Source organism: Dasypus novemcinctus, chromosome 15 (assembly GCF_030445035.2).
Source record: "Dasypus novemcinctus isolate mDasNov1 chromosome 15, mDasNov1.1.hap2, whole genome shotgun sequence".
Classification (NCBI taxonomy): domain Eukaryota; kingdom Metazoa; phylum Chordata; class Mammalia; order Cingulata; family Dasypodidae; genus Dasypus; species Dasypus novemcinctus.
In genome coordinates this window covers 7,041,228-7,066,210 of record NC_080687.1, presented here as the reverse complement: position 1 = coordinate 7,066,210, position 24,983 = coordinate 7,041,228, and the positions used below count along the sequence as shown (strand labels likewise).

Here is a 24,983-nt window from a genome sequence, read left to right as displayed (position 1 = left end):
CAACATATAGTTGGGTCATGTTTTTTAAATACATTCCGCCAATCTGCTTTTGATTAGAGAGTTTAATCCACTTACATTCAATGTGACTACTGATAAGGCGGGACTTACTTCAGCCATTTTGTCCTTTGTTTTTTATACATCTTATATCTTTTTTAGCTCTTTCCTCATTCTTCTTTTTGTGTATAGTTGATCTTTTGTACGTAATCAATCTGTTTCTCATGTCTGTTTCCGCATATATTTTAAATAATTTCTTTGTGAGTACACTAGGTTTTGTATTAAACAACCCAAGACTGTAACTTAGTAGTTTGAAAAAGATACCAGCTGAACTTCAATAACATACACAGTCCCTGCTCCCACATCCATCTATTTCCCATCTTTGTTTTGAATTAAATACTGAGGATACTGTATTATTGAGTTTTGCGTTTACCTATATAATTACCTTTACTGGAGATCTTCATTTCTTTGCACTGCTCCAAGCTACTTTTCTATCTTTTCCATTCAACCTGAGAAACTCCCTTTAGTATTCTTGTAAGGCAGGTCTTTTGATGATGAACTCTCTCCGTTTTTGTTTATCCATGTATGTCTTAAACTCTTCTTCATTCTTGAAGGACAGTTTTGCTAGATAAAGAATTTTCAGTTGACAGTTTTTCTCTTTCAATACCTTAAATATGTCAAACCACTGCCTTCTCGCCACTATGGTTTCTAATGAGAAATTGGCACTTAGTCTTATTGAGGATCCTCTATATGTGACAAATCATTTTTCTCTTGGTGCTTTCAGAATGTTCTCTTTATCTTTGGTATTTGACATTTTGATTAGTGTATGCCTTGGAGTAGTCTATTAGGATTTGTTCTGTTGGAATACATTGTACTTCTTAGACATGTATATTTATGTCTTTCATAAGAGTTGGGAAATTTTCAGCCATTATTTCCTCAAATATTCTTTCCACACCTTTTCCCTGCTCTTCTCCTTTTGGGACTCCTACATAGTGCATATTTTGGTTTGCATCATGCTGTTATACAGGTCCCTTAAGCTCTACTGTCTTGTCTTTTTTTTTCTCTCTCTCTGTTCTTCTGACAAATTTCAGTTGTCCTGTCTTCTAGTTTCTTTCTTCTTCCTGTTCTAATCTGCTGTTGTATGCCTCTAGTGCATTTCTAGTCTCCCTTATTGTGTATATTGTCCCCATAGACTCTATTAAACTTTCTAATTCTTTTTGTTCACTCATTGTCTTAATATTCTTTAGCTCTGTGTCCATCTTTAGTTTCTTTCTATATGTTTTCCTTCAGCTTCTTGAATTGATTTAGGAGATTTGTTTGAACTTCTTTGATTAGTTTGTTCCAGTGTCTGTGTTTCCTCTGAAATTTTAATTTATTCCCTTGAATGAGCCCTATATTCTTGTTCTTTGTATGCCTTGTGATTTTTCGTTGATGTTTGGGATTTTGGTTATTTTGGTGTACTAACTCTAAAAGTCAGTTTCTCCATCTTGCCCAGGTTTTTATTGTGGATTGGCTGTGTTAAGGCTCCTCTTCAACTCTTGGTTCATCTTCTACTGAACCTTTAGAGTAGCCCATATCTAGCAGTTTAGATTTTCTTATGGCCTCTGCATCTGTCTCTTGCTCTGAGCATGCACTGCAACTTTTCAGATTACCCTATTAATGGGTGACTGTTTAACCTCCAGGAGATTTCCTTTCATCTGTTCATTTTCTGGGATTCCTGAGCTGTTCTGTTTGTTTTTCTGCAATATTTCCCCTCCAGTAGCTATGATATGCTCAACTATTATCCCACACTCAGAGCTGCCTTTTCACTACAACTTTCAGTCCTCTGCTCTTCCCTACAGCCATTCAGTTTTCCCTTTTTTCCCATGTGGATTTCTGCCTCCAGTAGCCTTAGTGTTAGGGTATCCCACCCCCGGGATCCAGATACCATCAGCGTTCAGATACACCAGTTTTTCTGGTTCGGTGCACCAGCAGTGATAGGCTGGATTGGGTGTGTGCCACTTGCCAGTGCTTCTGCCCTTGGTTGCTCTTGCTTCCTGTTTCCTGGAGGCTGCTTTGAATGTGCATACCCGTTGACTGCTAAGGCCCCTTCCTAGGTCTGTGTGGCTTTGGGTCCTTGTACCTGGATGTGTGAAGGGCTCTAAGTGGCTGTACTGAGTGACTCTGTGGTCTGTGACCACGGCAGAAGGCCCCCACCCAGAATGTTGCCACTGTGTGACAAATTGTGTGGAGACCAGTATTGGGAGGGGTCGGACTGACAGGTCTGAGTGGCAGATCTCCTATCTTTTTGGTAATTTTTTTTTCATGATTTGGTATTTGTGGAATTTTTCCAGGCTTTTTCATCCTCCAGATTTCCAGATATGTGGAATGTACCCTTTTGTTTAGTTGTCTATATAGGGAAACTTTGCTCAGGATGTCTCATGCTGCCATCTTGATGATATCCCCAACTTTAATCTCATTTTGTTTTGTGTGTGTGTGTGTGTGTTTTTATTTATTTATTTCTCTCCCCTTCCCCCCACCCCGGTTGTCTGTTCTCTGTGTCTGTTTGCTGCTGCTTTTTCTTTGTCTGCTTCAGTTGTCGTCAGCCACGGGAATCTGTGTTTCTTTTTGTTGCGTCATCTTGTTGTGTCAGCTCTCCATGTGTGCGGCACCATTCCTAGGCAACCTGCACTTTCTTTCACGCTGGGCGGCTCTCCTTACGGGGTGCACTCCTTGCGCGTGGGGCTCCCCTACACGGGGGACACCCCTGCGTGGCAGGGCACTCCTTGCATGCATCAGCACTGCACATGGGCCAGCTCCACACGGGTCAAGGAGGCCCAGGGTTTGAACCGCAGACCTCCCATGTGGTAGACGGACGCCCTAACCACTGGGCCAAGTCTGCTGCCCTCATTTTGTTTTTAATACAGCATCTCACTCCCAGCTTTAGCTGCCTGGTATCCCAGAATCCAGGAGATATGTGGCACTCCAGAAAATAAAGTCTCCTGGGTTCTTTTTAGAGTAAGGGATAGCCAACCACCTGCCTACGTGGAATAGAAGAGGAGATCTGGAGTCTAGCGATCTTCACACAAAATTTTAACCATTCTCCTATTCTCAGCTGCACTTCATGTTCCTGCCTTAAAAGATACTGTTGACTGCAATTCCTGAGTGTTTTCCTTGAATTATTTTGCTCTGTGTTGGCTTCCTACAAGTTTGCTGGCCAAGTATTCTTGGAGACATTGTGTAATAGTTTTATCATCTATAAAATGGGGGTGATAAGGCATAGGGTTGTTGTGAAGATTAAATGTTAATATATGGAGGAACGGATGTGGCTCAAGTGGTTGAGTGCCTGTTTCTCACTTGGGAGGTCCCAGGTTTGATTCCAAGTGCCTCTTAGAAACAAAAGAACAGACAACAAGGAAACAAAGCCAAACCAGGGCAGTCAGTGTGGCTCAGTGATTGAGCACCAGCTTCCCACACATGAGGTAAATTAAATGTATGTAAAGTATTTAGCACTGTGCCAGGTACAAAGTAAGCACGCTATGAATGTTTGCTATTTTTATTAAGTGTCATTCTCCAAATTACTTTGTCAGTTGTTTACCATTTGTCTAGTAAATCTTTAACTTCCAAAATTTGAATATCTATTGTCCTCTCTCCAGAGAAAATCTGTCCTTAGAGGTTTTTTTGAAAAAGCCTAGATAAATAAAATGTATTTTAATCTGTCATATTTAAATTGAAGTCTCTCATCCATTTTCTAAAAGAATTAAGTAACATTAAAGCTTTATGGCAGTATAAAAATTATTTTTTGAGAAATATTATATTTTGAAAATATTTTCACTTTTTTTTTTAAGGTTTTTTTTCTCTCTCTGTCCATTCACTGTGTGTTCTTCTGTGTCCTCTTGGATTCTTGTCAGCGGCACCAGGAATCTGCATCTCTTTTTTGTTGTATCATCTTGCTGCATTAGCTCTCCGTGTGTGTGGTGCCACTCCTGGGCAGGCTGTGCTTTTTTTGTGGGGGGTGGCTCTCCTTGAGGGGCACACTACTTGTGCGTGGGGCTCCCCTATACGGGGGACACCCTGCATGGCACGGCACTCCTTGTGCGCATCAGCACTGCACATGGGCCAGCTCCCACACAGGTCAGGAGACCCTGGGTTTGAACCCTGGACCTCCCATGTGGTATTCAGACGCTCTATCAGTTGAGCCAGATCCACTTCCTGAAAAATATTTTCACTTTTGTACAAGTTTCCTACTTATCACTCTTATACTTATTTTTATGAGACTTTTAAAAGTGAATATTTTGAATGTAGCCCTAGAAGAATGAAAAATGTTATGAAATCTGTAATTGAATTGAATATATATTTAGCTTCTAAATTGATTTATTTACCAACTTATCTAGATTTCTGCTAACAGTACTCGGCCTGCTTGTTGGTATGCCAAACTTGGATTCTTTCCTGATCCTAGACCTTTTCCTCTACGCTTGTCATCACTTTTCAGTGATGGGGGAAATGTTGCTTGTGTTGATGTAGTTATTCAAAGAGCCTACCCGACACAGGTATGATGTATTCCTGAAACTTACTGTGGACTTCTTTCTTTTGAGAAAAGTAATTTGAGTGTTTCTTCCCTATCATATATTTTTGTTTAAAAATCATCATTACAGTGGATGGAGAAGACATCATGTGGATTATACATATTTCGCAATGAAAGAGCAGAAGAAAAGGAAGCAGCAAAATATGCAGAGGCCCAACAAAAGAAACTAGAAGCCCTATTCACTAAAATTCAAGTGGAATTTGAAGAGCAGGAGGGTAAAATGACTTGAATATTATAACTTTTTACAAGAGAACAAAGTTTTCAAGGCTTCTAATTTAATATTTGTGATTGGGTAAATTGTTATTTTGAGTAATCAGTTTATTTTCTAATTCTGAATATGAATTTTTTCTGACATTTAAAAAATCACATTAGATATAGACAAGCATTGAACTGGCTCAAAATACACTTTTATTCAACACACTAAGCTTTTCAGTATTTGTGATTGCCTTATGTAAGAAGACATTACACATCCATAGCACTTTTCAGATGTCTTAAGAAAACTTCTTCTTAAGCTTCAGTACTAATGTATTTGTACTATCCTTGTCCTTTTCAGTATTATTAAAAAATAGTAACGAGAGAGAACCATCAAATAGTTTTCCCCTAAGCCATTATGTCACTCTCTTCCCTCATGTCCTCATCTAGATTATATAACCTTTGCATTTTTTGTTGTTGTTAATAGTGGTGGTTTTCATTTGTTATTATACCTGGAGCTAGAACTTGTTTTCCCTGTGGCGTCAATTTTAATAGAAATCATAGTGTTTTTATGATGAAAGAACATGAAATTTACTTTTTCTAATCCACCTTTTTTTATTGCCTGATTTTATTTTTTCCTATATTTCCTCCTAATTTTCATACTGATACAAGTTTACAGAAAAATTGAACTCTGGCTATTTGCTTCAAATTATCATTAACTCCTGCTGTTTTCATACCTTTAACTCTAGTAAGCTTTTTTTTTTTTTTTTTAAGATTTATTTATTTATTTATTTATTTCTCTCCCCTTCCTGCCCCCCACCCTCCCACCCCAGTTGTCAGTTCTCTGTGTCTATTTGCTGTGTTGTCTTTGTCCACTTCTGTTGTTGTCAGCGGCATGGGAATCTGTGTTTCTTTTGTTGTGTCAGCTCTCTGTGTGTGTGGCGCGATTCCTGGGCAGGCTGCACTTTCTTTTGCACTGGGCGGCTCTTCTTACGGGGCGCACTCCTTGCGCATGGGGATCCCCTACTAGGGGACACCCCTGTGTGGCAGCACTCCTTGCACGCATCAGCGCTGCGCATGGGCCAGCTGCACACGGGTCAAGGAGGCCCGGGGTTTGAACCGTGGTCCTCCCATGTGGTAGACGGACTCCCTATCCACTGGGCCAAGTCCGCCGCCCAGTAAACTCTTCTTAACTGTGAACACTAGTTCAAAGTTTTCCTAGAAAACCTTTAACATTAAATGAGCTTTTATTTTTTAATCTTTTGGATATTTTTTGCTTGTTCTCTAGTTCTCCATGTTTTTAATTTTGTGGTTTTTACCTAATTGGTGATTTTTTTTTCTTTAGAAAATGCAACAAAACAATGTGCACCATCACACGTACTAACAAGACAGCAAGTCCGAGCTTTGCAGGATGGTGCAGAGCTTTATGAAGCCGTTAAGAACGCACCAGACCCAGGTTACCTTGAGGTGAGTGTATAAGAGAGCATATTATGGACCTCCATCTCTTAGCTGTGTTAACTCTTCTGGCCCTTATGGGAACTGTATGTATGTCGAAATAATGTGTTTCTTAACCAGTGACACATAACGTTTTATTCTGAGGTCCTCAGTGATTTGTCAAACAAATGTGGTACATTTTCAATTCTAAACCAAGTGGAGGATGGGAGGATTAAATATTATTTATGTATTAAATAGTTTAAAGTCTAAATTTTATATTCTTAAGCTGAAACAAGTATCCTCAAAGCATGTCTTAGTTTCCATGGTCTTGGCTCTGTCTCAGGTGCTAACTAGGATTATTACGTTATCCTCTACCTTAAGAGTGCTTAGATGAAAAAGATTCAGAAAGACTAAATTGTGTTAGAAAATAGCACAGGCTTTAGAATCACAGCTGTATTATCTGTTAACTTAGCAAATTGTACAAATAAAATAATTATAAAATGGGCGTAAAATATGTTATTTTGTATCAAATGAGATAATGTATATTAAAGTATAATGTCACCTATACAGTTCCATATAAATGTTACATTTTTAAGAACATTTCATATATTAGGATAAGCTACCACCTAAACTAAATTTTTAGACACCTCGGTATCTAAAATAAAATAATTAATGCAAATTCTAGAATTAGTTTGCTAGATTGGGAGGTAAGTGTGAGTATTTTAGGAAAACTATTGGTTCATTATTGGTTAACCTTATTCACTTGATGACTTACTCTTATCATTTTACTCTTAAGTTTCTCATACAGTAGGACTACAAAATAAACAACAGTCCATTAGGAGTGTGAGCAGTGCTGTTCTGAATAGAATCCTCTCCTGTACCCAAATGTTACAGCTCGGGTTCTGTCTGTGAGACGTAAATCCCAGTGTTAAACTTTTCGCATATATTTCTGCAAGTCTGTGAGATAAGGCATTATTGTACTTTCCTGGAAAATTGTTTGCCTCTATCTCTTACCTGATTGCATTTGTTGAAGCTTATTCTTTCTAAAGATCATAATGAAGGTAGTTTTTCTTTTATCCACAAAATTTAACAAAATGTTTATTAGTCTGGTTTCCTTTTATAGAATTACCAATATTATAATACGAGGAGGAAATGAGGCAGAATGAGAGCTGGAGGGCTAAGTTCTAGACCTGGGCCTTCCACTCCAGCTGGACAAGTGTTTACATTGCCTCAGAGAAATTTTTCTAACAATTTAAGGCACATAAGAATATTTATTATGTGGTAAACTACATTAATCTCAATTTTTTTATTGTCACACCCTTGAAGTGAACTCAATTCTGTTATATTTTATCCCTGTTTAAAGTGATCTAGATGTGACTTTTGTTTTGTTTGCTTTTTATCCTGATTTTGACTTCCTTAATATTTTCAATGTTTGCAGGGTTATTTTAGTGAAGAGCAGTTAAGAGCCTTGAATAATCACAGACAAATATTGAATGATAAGAAGCAAGCACAGATGCATTTGGAATTTAGGAAGGCCATAGAATCGGCTGAACAAAGGGTACAAGGTTTATCAAGGGATGTGACAACTGTATGGAAGTTGCGTATTATAAGCTATGAGACAGAAGAAAAAAATTCAGGTCAGTATGTAAATGTTTTTACTGATTTTAAATTTAAAAAGTATTAACTTTCTTATTAGTAAAGTGATTTATAAATTCTACGTAAATTTTAAAAGTTGGTATGTATCAGAGGAGCTAATGGGCTACTAGTACCTACGAAGTGACAACATCATCCTTATATCTTTGTTGTTATAATCACTAATTATTGTTTTTTAAAATACTATTTTCTTTTTTTTTCCTTTTTTAAATATTTATTTTATTTATTTCTCCTCCCCTCACCCCCATTGGCTGCTCTCTGTGTCCATTCACTGTGTGTTCTTCAGTATCTGCTTGAATTCTCATTAGGTAGCTCCGGGGACCAATCCTGGGAGCTTCCAGAGTGGGAGAGAGGCAATTACTCTCTTGTACCACCTTACCTCCCTGTTCTGCTATGCCTTCTTATTTTTCTCTCCTGTGTCTCTTGTTGCGTCATCTTGTGACGCCAGCATTTCACGTCAGCTGGCACTCCTGCCCAGGGCGGCATTCCCACGCAGGGCAGCACTCCTGCATGGGGTGACATTCCTGCATGGGCTAGCTCGCCACATGGGCCAGCTTGCCCTCACCAGGAGGCCCTGGGCATCGAACCCTGGACCTCCTGTACGGTAGATTGGAGCCCAATTGGTTGAGCCACATCCATTTCCCACTAATTATTTTTGAAACAAGAATTTCAAAGAAGGATATTAGCTCAGTCGAAGAGCTCCTGCCTCAAATATACAAAATCCCTGGTTTGAAACAAGAACTTTAGTGATGGTCAGTTCTTCATTGTGTCTTTTTCATCTTTTTGGAACAGTTATATTAAGTATCTGGCGTCCATCATCAGATTTATATTCCCTGTTAAGAGAGGGAAAGAGATACAGAATCTATCATCTTGCAACATCAAAATCTAAAAGTAAATCTGAAAGAGTTAACATACAGTTAACAGCAACGAAGAAAACTCAGTATCAACAATTACCGGTACAAACTTTCCATTACAATTTTTTTATTTTGATAAGTACGTATTAGTTTATATAATACACGTATACTAAATGTTATATTTTTTTTTCTCCAGACTTCAGATGAAATCCTATTCCAGGTTTACCAACCAAGGGAGCCCCTTCACTTCACCAAGTTATTAGACCCAGACTTCCAGCCAGCTTGTTCTGAGGTGGACCTAATAGGATTCGTAGTTTCTGTTGTGAAAAAAATAGGTAATGCACAATATATTTAATTATAGTTTTGAAAAACATTATCTTTTAAAACCTGCCTTCCTTTCAATTAGTTGGAGCTACCAGTTGGCAAATTTGGTAATTAGAGATTTGAAAGTAGGCCTGTTTTAACCTTTGATTCTTAATGAAAGCAATTTCACATTATTTCGATGTAACAAAACTTCCTTCCCATTCTGTGCTACTTAATTTAAAGACATTCTAGGCAGAATGTTCTTAGCATATTAGTGATTACTAGACAGTCATGATCCGCCTCTTAGCTGAGTATTCAGACCTTCCCTTCTCCCTGCAACATCTTAGCCAAATGCATTTATATTTTATTTCTTTTTTTTTTTAAAGATTTATTTGTTTATTTTTCTCCCCTTCCTCCCCACCCCACCCCTCCCGCCCCGGTTGTCTGTTCTCCGTGTCTATATGCTGCGTCTGTCTTCTTTGTCCGCTTCTGTTGTTGTCGTTGGCATAGGAATCTCTGTTTCTTTTTGGTTGTTGTTGCGTCATCTTGTTGTGTCAGCTATCCTTGTGGGCGGCGCCATTCTTAGGCAGGCTGCACTTTCTTTCGCGCTGGGCGGCTCTCCTTACGGGGTGCACTCCTTCCTCCTTCCCTACGCGGGGGACACCCCTGCATGGCAGGGCACTCCTTGCACGCATCAGCACTGCGCATGGGCCAGCTCCACACGGGTCAAGGAGGCCCGGGGTTTGAACTGTGGACATCCTATGTGGTAGACGGACGTCCTAACCACTGGGCCAAGTCCACTTCCCTATGTTTTATTTCTTAATATGGCTTTGTACATTCCCTATTTCCATATCTTATTGCATACATTTTTTTGGAAATCCATGCTCTTTTCCCTATCTTAAATATGCACAGATGCAAGGCTCCACTTAGACCCCTACTTCAGCAGAAAACCTTTCATTTATGGATTATTATTGTGTGCCAGGCACTCAGTCTCATCTGCCAGCACTCTTTCCTCCACTCCATTTCAGCCATATTGGCACCTTCCTTATTCTTGAGACCACCAAGCTCACTTTCATCTCCAAGCCATTGCCCTCCCTTCTTCCTCTCCCAGAAACCTGCAAGGCTGGCTCCCTGGACTCCTTCAAGTCTCTGGAAATGGAACTTCACGAGACCCTTCCCTGACGGCCCTTTGTAAGAATAGCAGCCCCTACCACCACTCCCAACCCAGTACACTTTCTCCTCTGTACCCTGCTTTATTTTTCTCCATAACACTTATCAATACCTAACATTAAATATTTATCTCTTTTGTCTCTATCCTCCAAAATTTTAAGCTCTGTAAGGGCAGGGACTTTGTTATTGCTGTATCCCCCACTCTGAGAACAGTGCCTGAACAGAATAGGGTTCCAAATATTTGGTAAATAAATGGATTCCTTTTTTACCAGCTGCCCTATTATGGTTTCTCCCTTCCTCACTTCTTTGGCTAAGGTTTGCTGTCAATTCTTTTTTTCAAGAAGGCTTTGTACATGCCACATTCCATGGGTTCCTCGTATGTTTGAAATGTGTGCCTGTTGCCTTAATATGGAAACTATCTAGGCTATGTATAATGTTACTGGGTCACTCTTTTTTCTCTTCCCTCAGAACATTGTAGACATTGCTCTTTTGGCATTGAACAATCGAGGACTGGCCTGATTTTCTCCCATTTAGATTATCTTTTTCTATCTGGATGCCTAAAAAATTTATTTTTTATCTTTAAAGTCCAGTTGCTTGACCAGGCTTGTGTCTTAGTATGAGCATTGTTTATACAGTTCTTATGCAACTCGGTTCTGCATCATTTTCCCTATTTCAGTCAGTAACCCTGGAACTGAATTCTTCTAATCAATCTTGGTCACTTGTTTTTCTCTTGCAACCATTTTTCCATTATTCCTGATCAGAAGAGGAAAAAAGATAAGGATACCCATTCTGTGTTTTTCTCATGTGGATTTAGGGATAGTAGAATTCTCAACATTTTCTCATTTCACCAGCTTGGCTTGGAGAAGTTGAGCCTTCCTTTGTTTTTGCGCCTGATTCACAATCTCCTATTTCTTTACTAACCAATTTTTAAATTTTTTAGCAGGATATTCCTAATATCGTGGAAGTCCTATTATCTTTGTAAGAACCAAATCTAATCATGGAACTTCCTGGTTTAATTCTTCTTGGCTCTCTGTCCCTTAGAAAATGAAACCCAACCTCTATAGCATTACAGCTAAAAAACTCTTTACCTTCTTGTCTTATACCACCACCCCAGCTCAGCTGCCTCAACTAACCTGTACACTTCCATGTTCCTGAACACACTGTGCTTCCTTCTTTAGCTGTGCTCCTGACTTTGCTTGAATGCCCGTTTGTCCTGCCCCTCTCCATGAGTTCTTCCCACTCCTCATTCAGCTTGCTTGTTATTTCAAACCTAGCCACCTAGGTGCTCACAGTCTGGGCTAGGTCCTCCTTCCCCCAGCTCTGCAGCGTCGTGTGTGTTTGGCGTTGCAGCATTCATCACGTGGTCATGGTCCTTTCTCTACATTTCTGAATCTCCTCCCCCAACCCTTAATAATACCGTGATTGCTTCAAGGACCAGGGGTGTTCTCTGTTGGTTTCTTTCTTATCCCACTTCTGATATGAGGGAGGAAAGGGTAATAATTGAAAACCTCAGATATGGAGCATCTCTTAATAGTCCTCAAAATAACACTGTTCAGTTGATAATATTCCTATTTCACAGATTAGCAAGCTGGAGCTCAGGGAGGTTAGATTACTTGACCAAGGTCACACTTACATAAAGGGATTTGAAGCCATACACTCAGGTTCTAAAGCTCTTGTGTTCTTTTGTACACTTCATGCTGACATGTTCAACTTTTGAGACTTGGGCTTAAAATGGGAACTTTTATATTTTCATTCTAATGTCTTGTTACTGTATTCCAGAAACATGGTAACAGAGAATGAATGAATTAAATTAAATGTTTTCTTAGGTTGGGTTCCCTGGAAAACAGCCTCAGACAGATTTTCATGCTGAGATCTCTTGGAAAGTACTCTGGAGAACAGGCCCATGCGGGAATGAAAGAAGCAGCACTGGACAGAGAGAAAGGTCCAACTGCAGTGCATTTGCAGCAAAGTTCTGCCAGTCCACAGGGACTCTGCAGCTGGGATAGCCCTTTAGAGCCCACTTAGGCAAGTGCCCAGGCCTTTGCACCCACGATGACTAGTCGATGGATGCTTGCTTTCTCCAGGGAGGGGGGCATAACCTTAGGGGAGACAGCCCCCTTCTGCTGAGGAAGCCAGGACACCTACATCTGCATCTTCTGTCCACTATAGATAGAATATGTAGAAGTGGTTTCATAAACTGCCAGTGCTTTGTCATTTGAATTTTTTTTTAAGGTTTATTTTATTTTATTATTTTTATTTCTCTGCCTCCCAACCGCCCCCCCCCCCCGTTGTTTGCTGTCTGTGTCCATTCGCTGTGTGTTCTTCTGTGTCCACTTGTATTCTTGTCAGCGGCACCCAGAATCTGTGTCTCTTCTTGTTGCGTCATCTTGCTGCATCAGCTCTCCATGTGTGTGGCTCTCCTTTCAGGGCGCACTCCTTGCACATGGGGCTCCCCTATTTGGGGGACACCCCTGTATGACAGGGCACTCCTTGCGTGCATCAGCACTGCGCGTGGGCCAGCTCATCACATGGGTCAGGAGGCCCGGGGTTTGACCCTGGACCTCCCTTGTGGTAGGCAGATGCCCTATCCATTGGGCCAAATCCACTTCCCAGCTTTGTCATTTTGGTGAAACTTTCTTAAATGAGTTAAAAAGGTACAAATACATCTATATAAATTCAGATTTGGCGCAGATTAGGCCCAGCTACAAAATAATTTTCTTCATATCCTTTTATTTTCTTGAGTATTTATTTAGTGCCAAGTTTCCAAAAGATATGTAAAATTCTTCCAATTATTACCATTTGTAAAAAATGTACAGTAATTAGAGAAATAAATAAGGCTTTGGTTTCTTTTTGAGCATATAATTTGTTCTAGATAGGAAACCTCTACTTAATGAAAAAATGAAATGAGAAAACGGCACTGTAAGGTTATTTTTATTTTTTACATATTCTCAGTGTTTTTCAATAAGCAGTATTACTTTTTAATGAGGAGGAGGTGGGATACTGTATTAGTCAGCCAAAGGGATGCTGATGCAAAATACCAGAAATTGGTTGGTTTTCATAAAACGTATTTATTTGGGGTAGGATCTTATAGATACCAGGCCATAAAACATAAGTTACTTCCCTCACCAAAGTCTATTTCCACATGTTGGAGCAAGATGGCTGCTGACATCTGTGAGTGTTCAGGCTTCCTGGGTTCCTTTGGGCTCAGCTCTGTTTTCTCCACAAGGTCAGCTGTAAACTATCAGGCAAACAGCTCACTCACTCTCCCTGGGGCTCCAGCTTCAGCATCAAACTCCAACATCAAAAACCCTTGCATCAAACTCCAACATCAAAAACCCTTGCATCAAACTCCAATATCAAAAACCCTTGCATCAAACTCCAACATCAAAAACCCTTACATCTTGATGTGGAGAAAGTGGCCACAGTAGCTATTGATGGTAGGGAGAGGGAAGAAGAGATATGATATGGGGGCATTTTCAGGATTTGGAGTTGTCCTGGGTGGTGCTGCAGGGACAGATGCTGGACGTTGTGTGTCCTGCCATGGCCCACTGGGTGGACTGGGGGAGAGTGTAGACTACAATGTAGACCACTGTCCATGTGGTGCAGCAGTGCTCCAAAGTGTACTCACACCACAGGAATGGTGATGTGTCCTCCTTGAACCATCATGTCAAGGAGCCTTTGACGCTTATTTTATTCCTGGCAATGTTGACCTTGACCAGTTGGTGAGGGTGGTGTCTCCAGGTTTCTCCACTGTGAAGTAATAAACATCTTGGTGACGAATCTTTGGGGCTAAGCAGATTTTATTTCTGCCATGATGATGGATGAAGTTGTTGATGTGGGAGGAGTGGGGTGAGGAGGGTTGGGGGTTTATGGGGACCTCATTTTTTTAATGTAACATTTCAAAGAAAATTAAAGGAAAAATTAAAAAGAGAAACTATGTAGGCAGCATATTCAGTGGGCGATAATGTTTGGTAACCATTTATCCAATAGAGACGTAATATCCAGCATATATATAAAGAAATCCTGCATCTTGAAAATAAAAATCAAAACAACCCATTTTAAAAATGAACCAGGTTCTCTGTCCAGAGGAGTCTGTGCCAAATCTCAATGTGTATTTCTATCCTTCTGTCCCATTTCTCAGCAAGCTCTGTTCTTTTCAGCCATTTGCCAATAAATTCTTTTTACTGTCCAAAAAAACCCCTTGCATCAAAAGCCCCAACTCTGTCCTTCACCATGCCTTTTATCTGTGAGTCCCCACCCACCAAGGGGTGGAGGCTCAACGCCCTAATCATAACTCATTCATGCCCAGTAATAGACCAGATTACAAATATAATCCAATATCTATTTTTGGAATTCTTAACCATATCAAACTGCTACAGCATCAGAATTTAACTTTTGATTTCAGAACTTTAGAAACATGGCAAAAAGAGAGTTTCCAAATACCTTTCACCCAGCTTCCCCTAATGTTAACATATTGCGTGACCATAGTACAATTATTAGAATCAGGAAATTAAGATTGCTACAATTATTACTGTAATATTTGCCTGGTAGTGATTTTCCGTTTTCCTCTTTCCTTAAACATCAATTAAGTGAAAATTATAATGTAAGGAAAAGCTATGCCTTTTATACCAATTTATTTATTTTATTATTTATGTCAATATGGACTTGGAAATAATTTATTTTATGTTCTATGGGCTAAAATTCAGTGCTTTCATTATTTTGTTGCTCAGATTGTTGCAGCTTTGGCCATTAGGAGGTTTTTCAGGTTGACTCTTGTGTTCAACAAGCCTCCATCCATCTTTGAGCACTTTCTTATTTTTTGGCATCACAGGACATGCCAGGTTCATCTTCTATGATCTTTGCCCCAGGCCTAACCTCAAAGAACCTTGATTTCTTTTCTGGTGGAAAATAGTGTTTAGAAACCAAGATCCAGTTGCTAAATGCTCTCATTACTGTGGAGCCGTCATTGCTTTTAGGTCCCCTCAGCAGTCAGAGCTAGGAAAGATATATATGTTGACAGTCTACACATATACTCATGTCTCTATTTCTGTATTTATCTGTAATGAGTTATATATCATGAGTATCAGTATTAATTGATACTACTGGTTCAGCTCACACCACAAGGTTCATTTTAGCCTTACTTCCTCCCTCTTTCCTTATTCTCTTCATTTTCCAACAGTTCTCATTATCTACAATTTATTTATTTGTTCACTTCTGGTGTTTATATAAAGTAGTTGAATAATTGCTAAGTCATATTCCCTGGAAGAAACACATTTTGTAGATTCTAACATTTATGTGCAATTCTTGTTGTCTTTAGCCTTACAATATTCAGTCATTATATTGTTTCCCAAAATTACTTATTCTTCCCACTCCCTTCAGTGTGGTTGTATTATTCATTTGTAATCCAGTTAAGTTCATAGAAATGGTCCTCCGTCTTTTTTTACAGCTGCATCATATGACAGTGTATGCATGTGCCATAATTAATTAACTCCTCTCCTAGTTTGTATTCCATTTTCACTTCTCTCCTATCTGGTTCTTGGTTTGTTCTGGAGGTATGTGAAGAGCATGTGGAACATTATGGTTCTAAGAATCAGAGCTACATGAAAAGGTCCAATCAGAGAAGTGTCACTTCCTCACCCTCCTGCTGCAGTCCTGTTCCTCCCCTTTTTCTCACTCATACCTTGTCCGCCTTTAGTTTCTGGCTTATCTCTCCTGTATTTCCTTTGAACAAATGAGCAGATACATAGGTATTTTCTGAAATCCCCCTCTTTCTTATATGAAGGGTAACATACTTTAGCCATTCTTTTGTGCTTTTCTTGTTTTACTTAATACTGTGTCCTGGAAATCCATATGGAAGTCCAGAGAGGTGGTCCTCATTCTTTCCTTATAGCTGTGTAATGTACCACTGTATGGCTGTGCCATAGTGGATCCAGCTACCCTCCTGTGTATGGGACGATTTAGGTTACTGCTAATATTTTGCAGTTACAAATATTGCTTCATTGGATAATCTTACTCATGGATATTTTCCTGAATCTCATTAATATGTATTTTAATATTATTAGAAGTTAACCAGAGGAGTGTACAGTACTAGAAGTGGAATTGCTGGGTGGAAAAGCAATTGCATATGTTGTTTTGTTAGGTATTGTCAAGTGTTTCACCAGAAGGCTTGTACAATTTGTATTCCCACCCCCGACATACCAGCATACCTTCCCATATGCTTCCCCCATCGATCAATAACAGATGTATTGTCATATAGGCATTGGAATTGTGGCACCATAAGGAACAGGTCATTTTAGGAATCCTGAAATTTCTCTAAATATGGTTACTTTGATTTGTTTTTAACATTAGCATGTACCAAAATGGCATATCAGGGGTTTCTTGCATTTTTACATCTGACATGTATAATGAGGACATTCTTTTTAATATTTTGTTTTCATTCTAGGTCTTGCTCCTTTAGTTTATTTGTCGGATGAGTGCTATAATTTATTAGCAATAAAGTTTTGGGTAGATCTTAATGAAGACATTATTAAACCTTATATGTTAATTGCTGCAAGTAACCTCCAGTGGCGTCCACAGTCCAAATCAGAAATTCCTACTTTATTTGCTGGAGATTTTTCCATATTTTCTGCCAATCCAAAGGAAGGCCATTTTCAAGAGACATTCAACAAAATGAAAAATACTATTGAGGTAAAATTACTTTTCATTATTACCACACATTAATGCTGTTTTCCTATTTCAATAGTCAAATATCAAGGAAGTAGCTTTTATGAAAATCGAGTAGTTGAAATAAGACATCATATGAGGGTTCATCATATGTTAACTGACCATGAAACTGAAGAGATTGGGGTGGGGTGATGGATAATGACAGCTACCAGGGAAAAAAGAATGAATCAAAGGAAATTGAGTTAGGAGGAAGTGGGAGACAACTGTTCAGACCTACTAGGCAAACTGGAAACTAGTAACACAGATTATGTGAGTTACCTGCAGCTCCTGGCAGTTGGTGTCATAATTCCTTAAAATCCTAATTCATATGTAAACTACAAGTTTACATTTAAACTCTACATCCAGTATCTTATGTAGCTTGTACTTGTCTTTGATTGGAAATAATCCCAAATATGAGAACATTTTAAATAATTTTCTCTGGATCATATATCTTAAATCTATATATACATTATATAGTAATGTGAGCTAACATTTATTGAGTACTTACTGTGTGCCAGGCAACATTCTAAGCCTGTCTCATTTAATTCTCCCAACAACCCCATGAGGTAGGGAACTGTTTTTCCATTTCTCAGTGAGAAACAAAGAGGTTAAGGGATTTGACCTATGTCACACAGCCATTGGTGGAACCATGTTGATTTCACAAATTGGTAACTAGTGGAGAATCCACAAAAGATAAGCCTCTTAATTGTGTAATGTAATGTCTGAAATGGACATTAGTGAAATGGATATTAGTCAACCTTTATGCAAATATAATTATATTTCAAAAGTATTAGGTAGAGGAGTGGATGTAGCTCAAGTGGTTGAGCACCTGCTTCCCATAAACTGGGTCCTGGATTTAATCCCCAGTACCTCTTTTAAGAAAAAGTATTAGGGTAACTGTGTGAAGGGAGTGTGTGTTAATATTTTACCTAAGGACTTAATCTGCATAGTAAATAGCCTGTTTTATCTAGTTTCTAAATTGGTGAGCAGGTGTGATGTTGCATTATTTGGCTCACATCAGGGTCAACAGTTTACAACCCAGGTTTTCTCTGAAAGTGCTCAAGGAAGGTTTATTTCACATTTACATTCAACTCTCACTAATCACGTTTAAGAGAGAATAACTGCTTTTTGCATGGCACTTTAAAGTTTTACAGAATACTCTTATGAATGAGGTAAAACCATATAAATTTGCTGTTAATTGACCTATTGTGATTTCAGAAACAGTTTCATGTGGTTTAATGTCTATATTTAATTCTTGTAGTGAAGTGAGCTGAGGCAATTATCTTATTGTACTAACCTAAAGAGTACTCTGTTGATATTAGATGATTTACAGCTAGAACTTGAGCTCCACTCTTCCGACTCCAAGTGTAGTCTCATATGATACCTTGCTGAGTAAACTAGATGCTTGAGAAGATCACTTACAGCTCTTTCCTTTCCTCACCCACATCCACACATCCCACATTCATTCTTATTCTCGCTATTTCTCCCCCATACTCCCTTTCCTTTATGCCCCCTCTTCTTTGTCCCCAATAACTGATATAGGGGAACTCCCCTGTATGATTTTGGTTTGCATTTTTGTATTGGTATATTATTTAACAATTGATATCAAATTTAGGGTGTCTCATTCTTTTGTTCTGGTCTGAATTTTTAAAATATTTTCTTAAAAGAAATGTGTGGGTTTGCAATTTACAAAACAGCTTTCCCAATTTGTTTTCTTAGAACATTGATATATTTTGCCATGATGCAGAAAAGAAGCTTATGCTTATACTTAATGCAAATGATCCCAAGTGGTCTACCCCAACTAAGGACTATACTTCAGGGCCACACACTGCTCAAGCAGTCCTTGGTACAGGAAATGTGTTTCTGGTAAGTTAATGTAAATTTACAGAATAGTCTATATATGAAGGTAACAATGTACTCTGAGGTATACCTAATAAACTTGGCAAAATGTAATTCAGTTTAATTAGTGTGATTGATATCTGGCTCCTATAGGTATAGGATATCTGGAAATTACATCTTGTTTATTGAAGCAAGAGTATAACACTTGGGGGGGTGGTCAGGTTTTACAAACAGGTGCTTTCATTTTTAGCATTCCAAGTGCATGTGGATAAAAAGTCTTTTATTTTTTCTGGTTTCTTTTTTGCCAAGAGGATTATTTCATAAAGTTAGAGTTGTCTCTAAGCCCAGCTTGATTTACCTCTTTAACCGTAATAGATATCTCCATCTATTAAAAATAAAGCTATATTTTGTTATATAGGCTAATGACTCATTCTTACATAGCTAACATTTGCTAAGTGTTTCATCTTATTAACTCATTTAATCTTCATAACCCTATGAGGTAAGAACTATTATTATCCCCATTTACAGATGAGGAAACCATGTCATAGAGAGGTTAAGCAGTTTGCCGAAAGTTACAAAGCTAGAAGAGTAGCTATATATACCAAGGCAGTCTGTGTTCTTAAAATGGTTTTAAAGATGTCTTTGTTTTACCTAGTAATAATGAAAGATTGGAGTAAGTTCTGTCCCCTGCCACTTTCTTTTTATCTGTTACTATGATTAGTCTTTATCATCCTTTTTTCTTTTGTTTACCATTTCTATATCCTCTTGTGAACAGCTCTTTGTTGCTGGAATAGGAGTAGTAAATTAATGTCTTTTGAAGTCATCTGACCTATTGGCCATTAGGGAGGGGAGTGAGAATGTGTGTGGTATTTGTATGTTTAAATATTTTTAATGAAAAGTTAATTTGACTTTGTTTTATATAATAGTACCTAAGTATAATCGTCTACATTTTCATTTGTTTTTTTATTAGATGTCTTCTCCTATTAATGAGATAAATTACCAAAGTCCTTTACCACTTTGTAAGCCAAAAGCAAAGTCTGTTCCTACACCTGTATCAGCCCAGATGACTTCAAAGTCTTGTTCTAAAGAGGAGAAAGAAATCAGTGACCCAAAAAACTGCAAAAGGAGAAGAGCCTTAGATTTCTTAAGTAGACTCCCTTTACCTCCACCTGTTAGTCCAATTTGTACATTTGTTTCTCCAGCTGCGCAGAAAGCATTTCAGCCACCACGGAGTTGTGGCACCAAATATGAAACACCTATAAAGAAAAAAGACTTGAATTTTCCTCAGATGACTCCACCTAAAAAATTTAATGAGCTCTCTCTTTTGGAAAAGGATTCAATAGCTGATGAAGAGCTTGCATTAATAAATACCCAAATCCTTTTATCTGGTTCAGCAAGAGAAAATCAACTTATTTCTATCAGTGGATCCACTAGGACTCCACCCACTAGTTCAAAAGATTACCTAGGACAAAAAAGGCATTGTGCTACATCTATGACCAAGGAACAAGAGAATCCCCAAACCAGTACGGAAGAATGTGAGACTTCTCTGCAGGACATACATACAACAAAAAATAGATCTAAGAGATTGCAAAGGCAACAGAAACGAAAATGAGGCTGAATGAGTTATTGACTGTTAACCTTTCCAGCTATAAAACATAGAATTTCAAACTGCACATCAATATTTGCATAATGAGAAAATAAATGAAATCGTTTCAGATTTACCTAAATGTTTCTGTAGTACAGGGATGCGCCTGGCCTGCTTCTGTATTGTACTTTTATTTCAGTTGTATAGCTTGAGCTCTGGTTGGAAGCTTCTGAGCATGCTGTAGCAGAAGTGCCTCCTCTTCTGGGCTTTTTGGTTTCAGCCGCAGAAACAAGATGAGGAAGGGAATGTCCTCATTTAGAAAGTATCACAATGAGACACACACTTTGTGCCTTCACTGTGGCTCTGAGGCCTACCACCTTCAGAAGTCAACCTGTGTCAAATGTGGCTACCTTACCAAGCACAAGAGAAAGTTTAACTGGAGTGCCAAGGCTAAAATACAAAATACCACCAGTCCGGGTCTTACTGGCACCTAAAAATTGTATCCTGCAGATTCAGGCATGGATTCCATGAAGGAGCCACACTAAACCCCCAAGTGGGCAGCTGCTGCAGCAGCCAGCTCTTCTTAAGAGTGTCACTGATGAGCCATGCAGTAAATGTTCTGGCTTTAAAAATAAAGTGCTTGTATATTTGTTAACTAGTAGAAGAATTTAACTCCCTTAAATTTATATGGTTGGATTTAATCACTACAAGTATTACTTTGCAAATGAAGTAAACACATCTTTTGCTTGTTGATTTTGGTTAAATGGAGCTCAGTTTCCGAGTATGGTTATTTTGCCTCACATAGTTCCTTTTAGTGTTGGTTCCTGTTGGAGGTAATGTTTCTAGAAGTAACTCACTGTGAACCAGCTCTCCTTAATGCATATGTTGATTCTGCTGTGGTCCCCTCCGTCCAAAAGTCAGGCCAGATAAGATATTACAGTGGTCTTCACTCTTGACCATCTCTTCATCCTTAAGTCAGCATGACTACAAGAAAAATAAAACCCTCAGCGTAATTTTTTATGATTTCAAGGTGATCTCTGAAATCAAATTAGTTAAAAATGCAAATGCTTTGCCAGAAGCAGATTTTGCAGTGTGTTTTGGTGGTTTTTACAAAATGGCGATCTGGACTGCAACTTCAGAAAAATGTCTTGCTCTCGTTGGTGTTTACTCTCCCGGCTTTGTCTGTTTTCTTGTCACAGTGTCGCAGGACCCAGAAAGCACTCCCTTTTAAGCCTAGTTTTTTCTAACCACCAAGGAAAAGATAGTTCAGTTTAAAATGATATTCTCAGTGTTTTCTTTGTATTTAGTAGTAGAAGAGAGCAAGTGGTTCTAACTAGGTGCTAAAAGCAAGGAGAATCTCCTATTTTGGGTCTTTTTAACATGTCTTAAAATTTATATATAATATCTGGTTTTCAAATAATTCTAAACACAGTTCAAAGCCAAGAATAGATCCTTTTAAAAATCCATTTGGTAATATTAAAAATAAATTAATTTTAAAAAAAGAAAAAAAAATAAGTTTCCTTCATAAATGATTAACTAGGATTTTATTTTTCTCTCTTCTAAAAGTTATTACCATAATCATCTATTCTGCTGCTCTTCCCCCCTTCCCCAGATGGCTCGCTCATCTCTTTGCTCATTTGTGCTTGTTGTTTGCCCTCATTGTCTGTCGTGGGGTTTTGGGGGTTTTTTTGTTCATTGTTTTGTTTAAGATATTTTTTCCTTCCCCCTCCCTCCATTGTCTGCACTCTGTGTCCATTCTCTGTGTGTTCTTGTGTGTCTGTTGTATTCTCATTAGGCAGCACTGGGAACTGATCCTGGGACCATCCGGAGAGGTGGAGAGGCGATCATTCTCTTGAACCATCTCAGCTCCCTGATCTGCTACATCTCTTGTTATCTCTCCTCTGTGTCTCTTTGTTGCGTCATCTTGCTGTGCCAGCTCTCCACCTGGGCCAGCACTCCTGCACTGAGCAGCACTCCACACGGGCCAGCCCTCTGCGTGGCCCAGCTCGCCATATGGGCCAGCGTGTCTTCACCAGGAGGTCCTGGGCTTCGAACCCTGGACTTCCTATATGGGAGATGAGAGTCCAATTGCTTGAATCACATCTGCTTCCCTGTCTTTTTTCTTCAGCAGTGACTGGGGGCCAAACCCAACACGTGGGAGGTGGACGCCCAGCTGCTTGAGCCACTCTGTTACCTGCTTATTTTGGTTTTGCTCATTGTCTGCTCGTTGTTTTACTCATTGTTTTTGCCCACTGTCTGCTGGTTGTTTTTGCTTGTTGTCTGCTCATTGTTTATCTTATTTAGGAGGCACCAGGAACCAAACCCAGGGCCTCCCATGTCAGGGGCAGGTGCATAACCGTTTGAACCACATCCTGCTCCCACCGCTGTTCCTTTTTAACTTATGTATTCTGTTAGTCCTATGATTTAAGGATTGTTCACAAAATAATGTGATCCTAACATCCTAATCACTGTCCCACTGATCCAGTCTAGAATAGAAAATAAAGTTGAGTGTGAGGTGAAGAAAAATAACTATATGTATAGGGATTTCAATTTTTTTTAATACTGGAAAAACTATGACCTCCTCCATTCTTCATTACCATTCAGTTCACTTATTCCATTTTGTAAACTGTGAATAATACATCCAAGCTATGTGAACAAAGTATGAAGCTTAAGTATATGTGGGTATAATCCCCCAAAAAAGTGACTGGCTATAAAGTCAACAATGTTTACCACATAAGGGATAAATAGTATATGCAAAATTTGTGTCATCTAGTTAATCACTTAATGAGAACCTGTTGAATACATAAAACACTGTGCCAGCTCTATGAATGATGCAAACATTAATCCATGAATGTATTTATCAGTCAATGTTGGGTGTTCAAAACTTGTACGTGCCGTAGGAGTTGAGAGGAAAAATAGATCACTTCTACCTGGAATAAAGTCAACAGCATTTAATTTAATTAATTTGTTTTTATGCTTCCAAATCAGTCTTCTAGGAAAAGAAAAAGCAAATAGGCCGGGAAACTTTTCTTCAGAGCTCTGTAGAGGTTCTGGATCTGTGACCCAGGGCCACTTCTCCAGGATTGGGCACTCAGCACAGGGCGCCCAAGGCGGACACGAGCCAGCTGTGAATCGGAGGGTGCTAGCTGACCCTTGGGGCTCCTCTGCAGGCAAAGGAAGCGCATTTCCCAGACGAGGCTCTCCCACACTCCCCTCTGCTCACCTCGACTGGGCACCCCATCCTCAGGGAGCTGGTTCTGTGGCACCGTCCTAGCCAGGAGACCCAGGAGTACCAGGTCAAGGATTAGATGCTGGGCTTGGGTGTGCAGAGTGTAGGGAACACTAGAACACCTTAGACTGCATCACGTTTACTGGTTTTTTTGTTTTCTCAGCCAAGCTTTGTTACTCAGATACCAACTTACGTAGTGTTGATGAAGGAACAAATTACAACTGCATTGCTGGTAGTCACTAAGATTTGGGGTAGATTCCAAAATTATAGATAATGGAATGTCAAGTAAAAGTCTCAAAGGTGCACAGGGGGAAGCAGATGTGGCTCAAGTGATAAGGCCTCCGCCTACCATGTGGGAGGACCCGGGTTTGATCCCTGGCGTCTCCTGGTGAAAAAGAAGAGGAAGTGCATGCGCAGCTAGCTGAGTGCCCGCGTGAGTGCCCATGTGGTGAGCCAGTGTCCGCACAAGTGAGTCACGCAGCAAGATGATGATGCAAAAGAGACAAAGGGGAGAGTCACAGTGAAGCGCAGCAGAGACCAGGAACTGAGGTGGTGCAACTGACAGGAACCCTCTCCACACGAGAGGCCCCCAGGATTGAATCCCGATGAATCCTAGAGGAGAAAGACAAGAGAAGACAAAAAGAGAAATAGATGCAGAAGAACATAGCAAAAACAGTGGGGCGGGGGGTGAAAAAAAATGCACAGGTCAAGTTTATATTAGCAAGTAAAATATATGGCTGCTTTCATCTGTTTGCCTTTGAGCCTCCTATTTATTAAAGTAGATGGTAAAATTTGTTATAGAAAAACTTTAATAAGATAGAATTCTTTGGGATTTAGGTAAATCTTTAATATTGTTGAAATTTTTAAAAGCTTAGATTCAATAACAAATCCATATAAACTCAATACCATATACAATTTTTTAATAACGTTAAAGCACCATTATATGGGAGTTAAAATGACACTTCACAGAACATTAGAAAGAAGGTGTTGGCCAACAGGAAATAAAGCACACATCCTACATGGTCTTGTCTGTCACAGCCACACCAAGTTAATCTGATTCCAACCTGCTGGAATCTAACTTGGATTCATAAATGCAGTAGCAGTATTAGAGGGGCGTTCCAGAATTGTGGTAGAACTTTCTTGTCAAATAATACCACATTATGACTGCTCATCCTGGAGGAAACATGGCTCTTCCATGTCCCCTCTCTGATCTAGACATCCTCAAAGCCTCACACTCCCAAACAGTTGGGCTGCCAATTAATTACATTGATAGACATTTTTAAAATCCATTATTTCTTTTAAAAAAATAGTGCTTATGAAAGCAGGCTTGTTATATTTACACTATTTGAGCAACAGCCTAATGACTAACACGGTAATTAAAGCACAGGTGTATGTAGGGAGCCAATGTGGCTCAGTGGTTGAGCACTGGCCTCCCACACATGAGGTTCCAGGTTCAATCCCCGG

General features: G+C 39.2%; 1 protein-coding gene across 2 annotated transcripts in view; it reads left to right on the top strand.

The window, feature by feature from the left end:
• BRCA2 (BRCA2 DNA repair associated) overlaps positions 1 to 23,250 on the top strand; it is an 82,068-nt gene extending 58,818 nt beyond the window's left edge. Inside the window, exons 19-27 of one of the 2 annotated variants that reach the window (XM_058276973.1) lie at positions 4,368 to 4,523; positions 4,629 to 4,773; positions 6,096 to 6,217; positions 7,623 to 7,821; positions 8,630 to 8,793; positions 8,888 to 9,026; positions 16,607 to 16,851; positions 18,586 to 18,732; positions 19,676 to 23,250. In XM_058276973.1, coding sequence (XP_058132956.1) covers positions 4,368 to 4,523; positions 4,629 to 4,773; positions 6,096 to 6,217; positions 7,623 to 7,821; positions 8,630 to 8,793; positions 8,888 to 9,026; positions 16,607 to 16,851; positions 18,586 to 18,732; positions 19,676 to 20,317 — 1,959 coding nt within the window. In that variant the 3' untranslated portion in view covers positions 20,318 to 23,250. The remainder of the gene's footprint in view (positions 1 to 4,367; positions 4,524 to 4,628; positions 4,774 to 6,095; positions 6,218 to 7,622; positions 7,822 to 8,629; positions 8,794 to 8,887; positions 9,027 to 16,606; positions 16,852 to 18,585; positions 18,733 to 19,675) is intronic. The other variant, XM_058276974.2, reaches the window with a different exon arrangement.
• Positions 23,251 to 24,983: the final 1,733 nt, after the last annotated feature.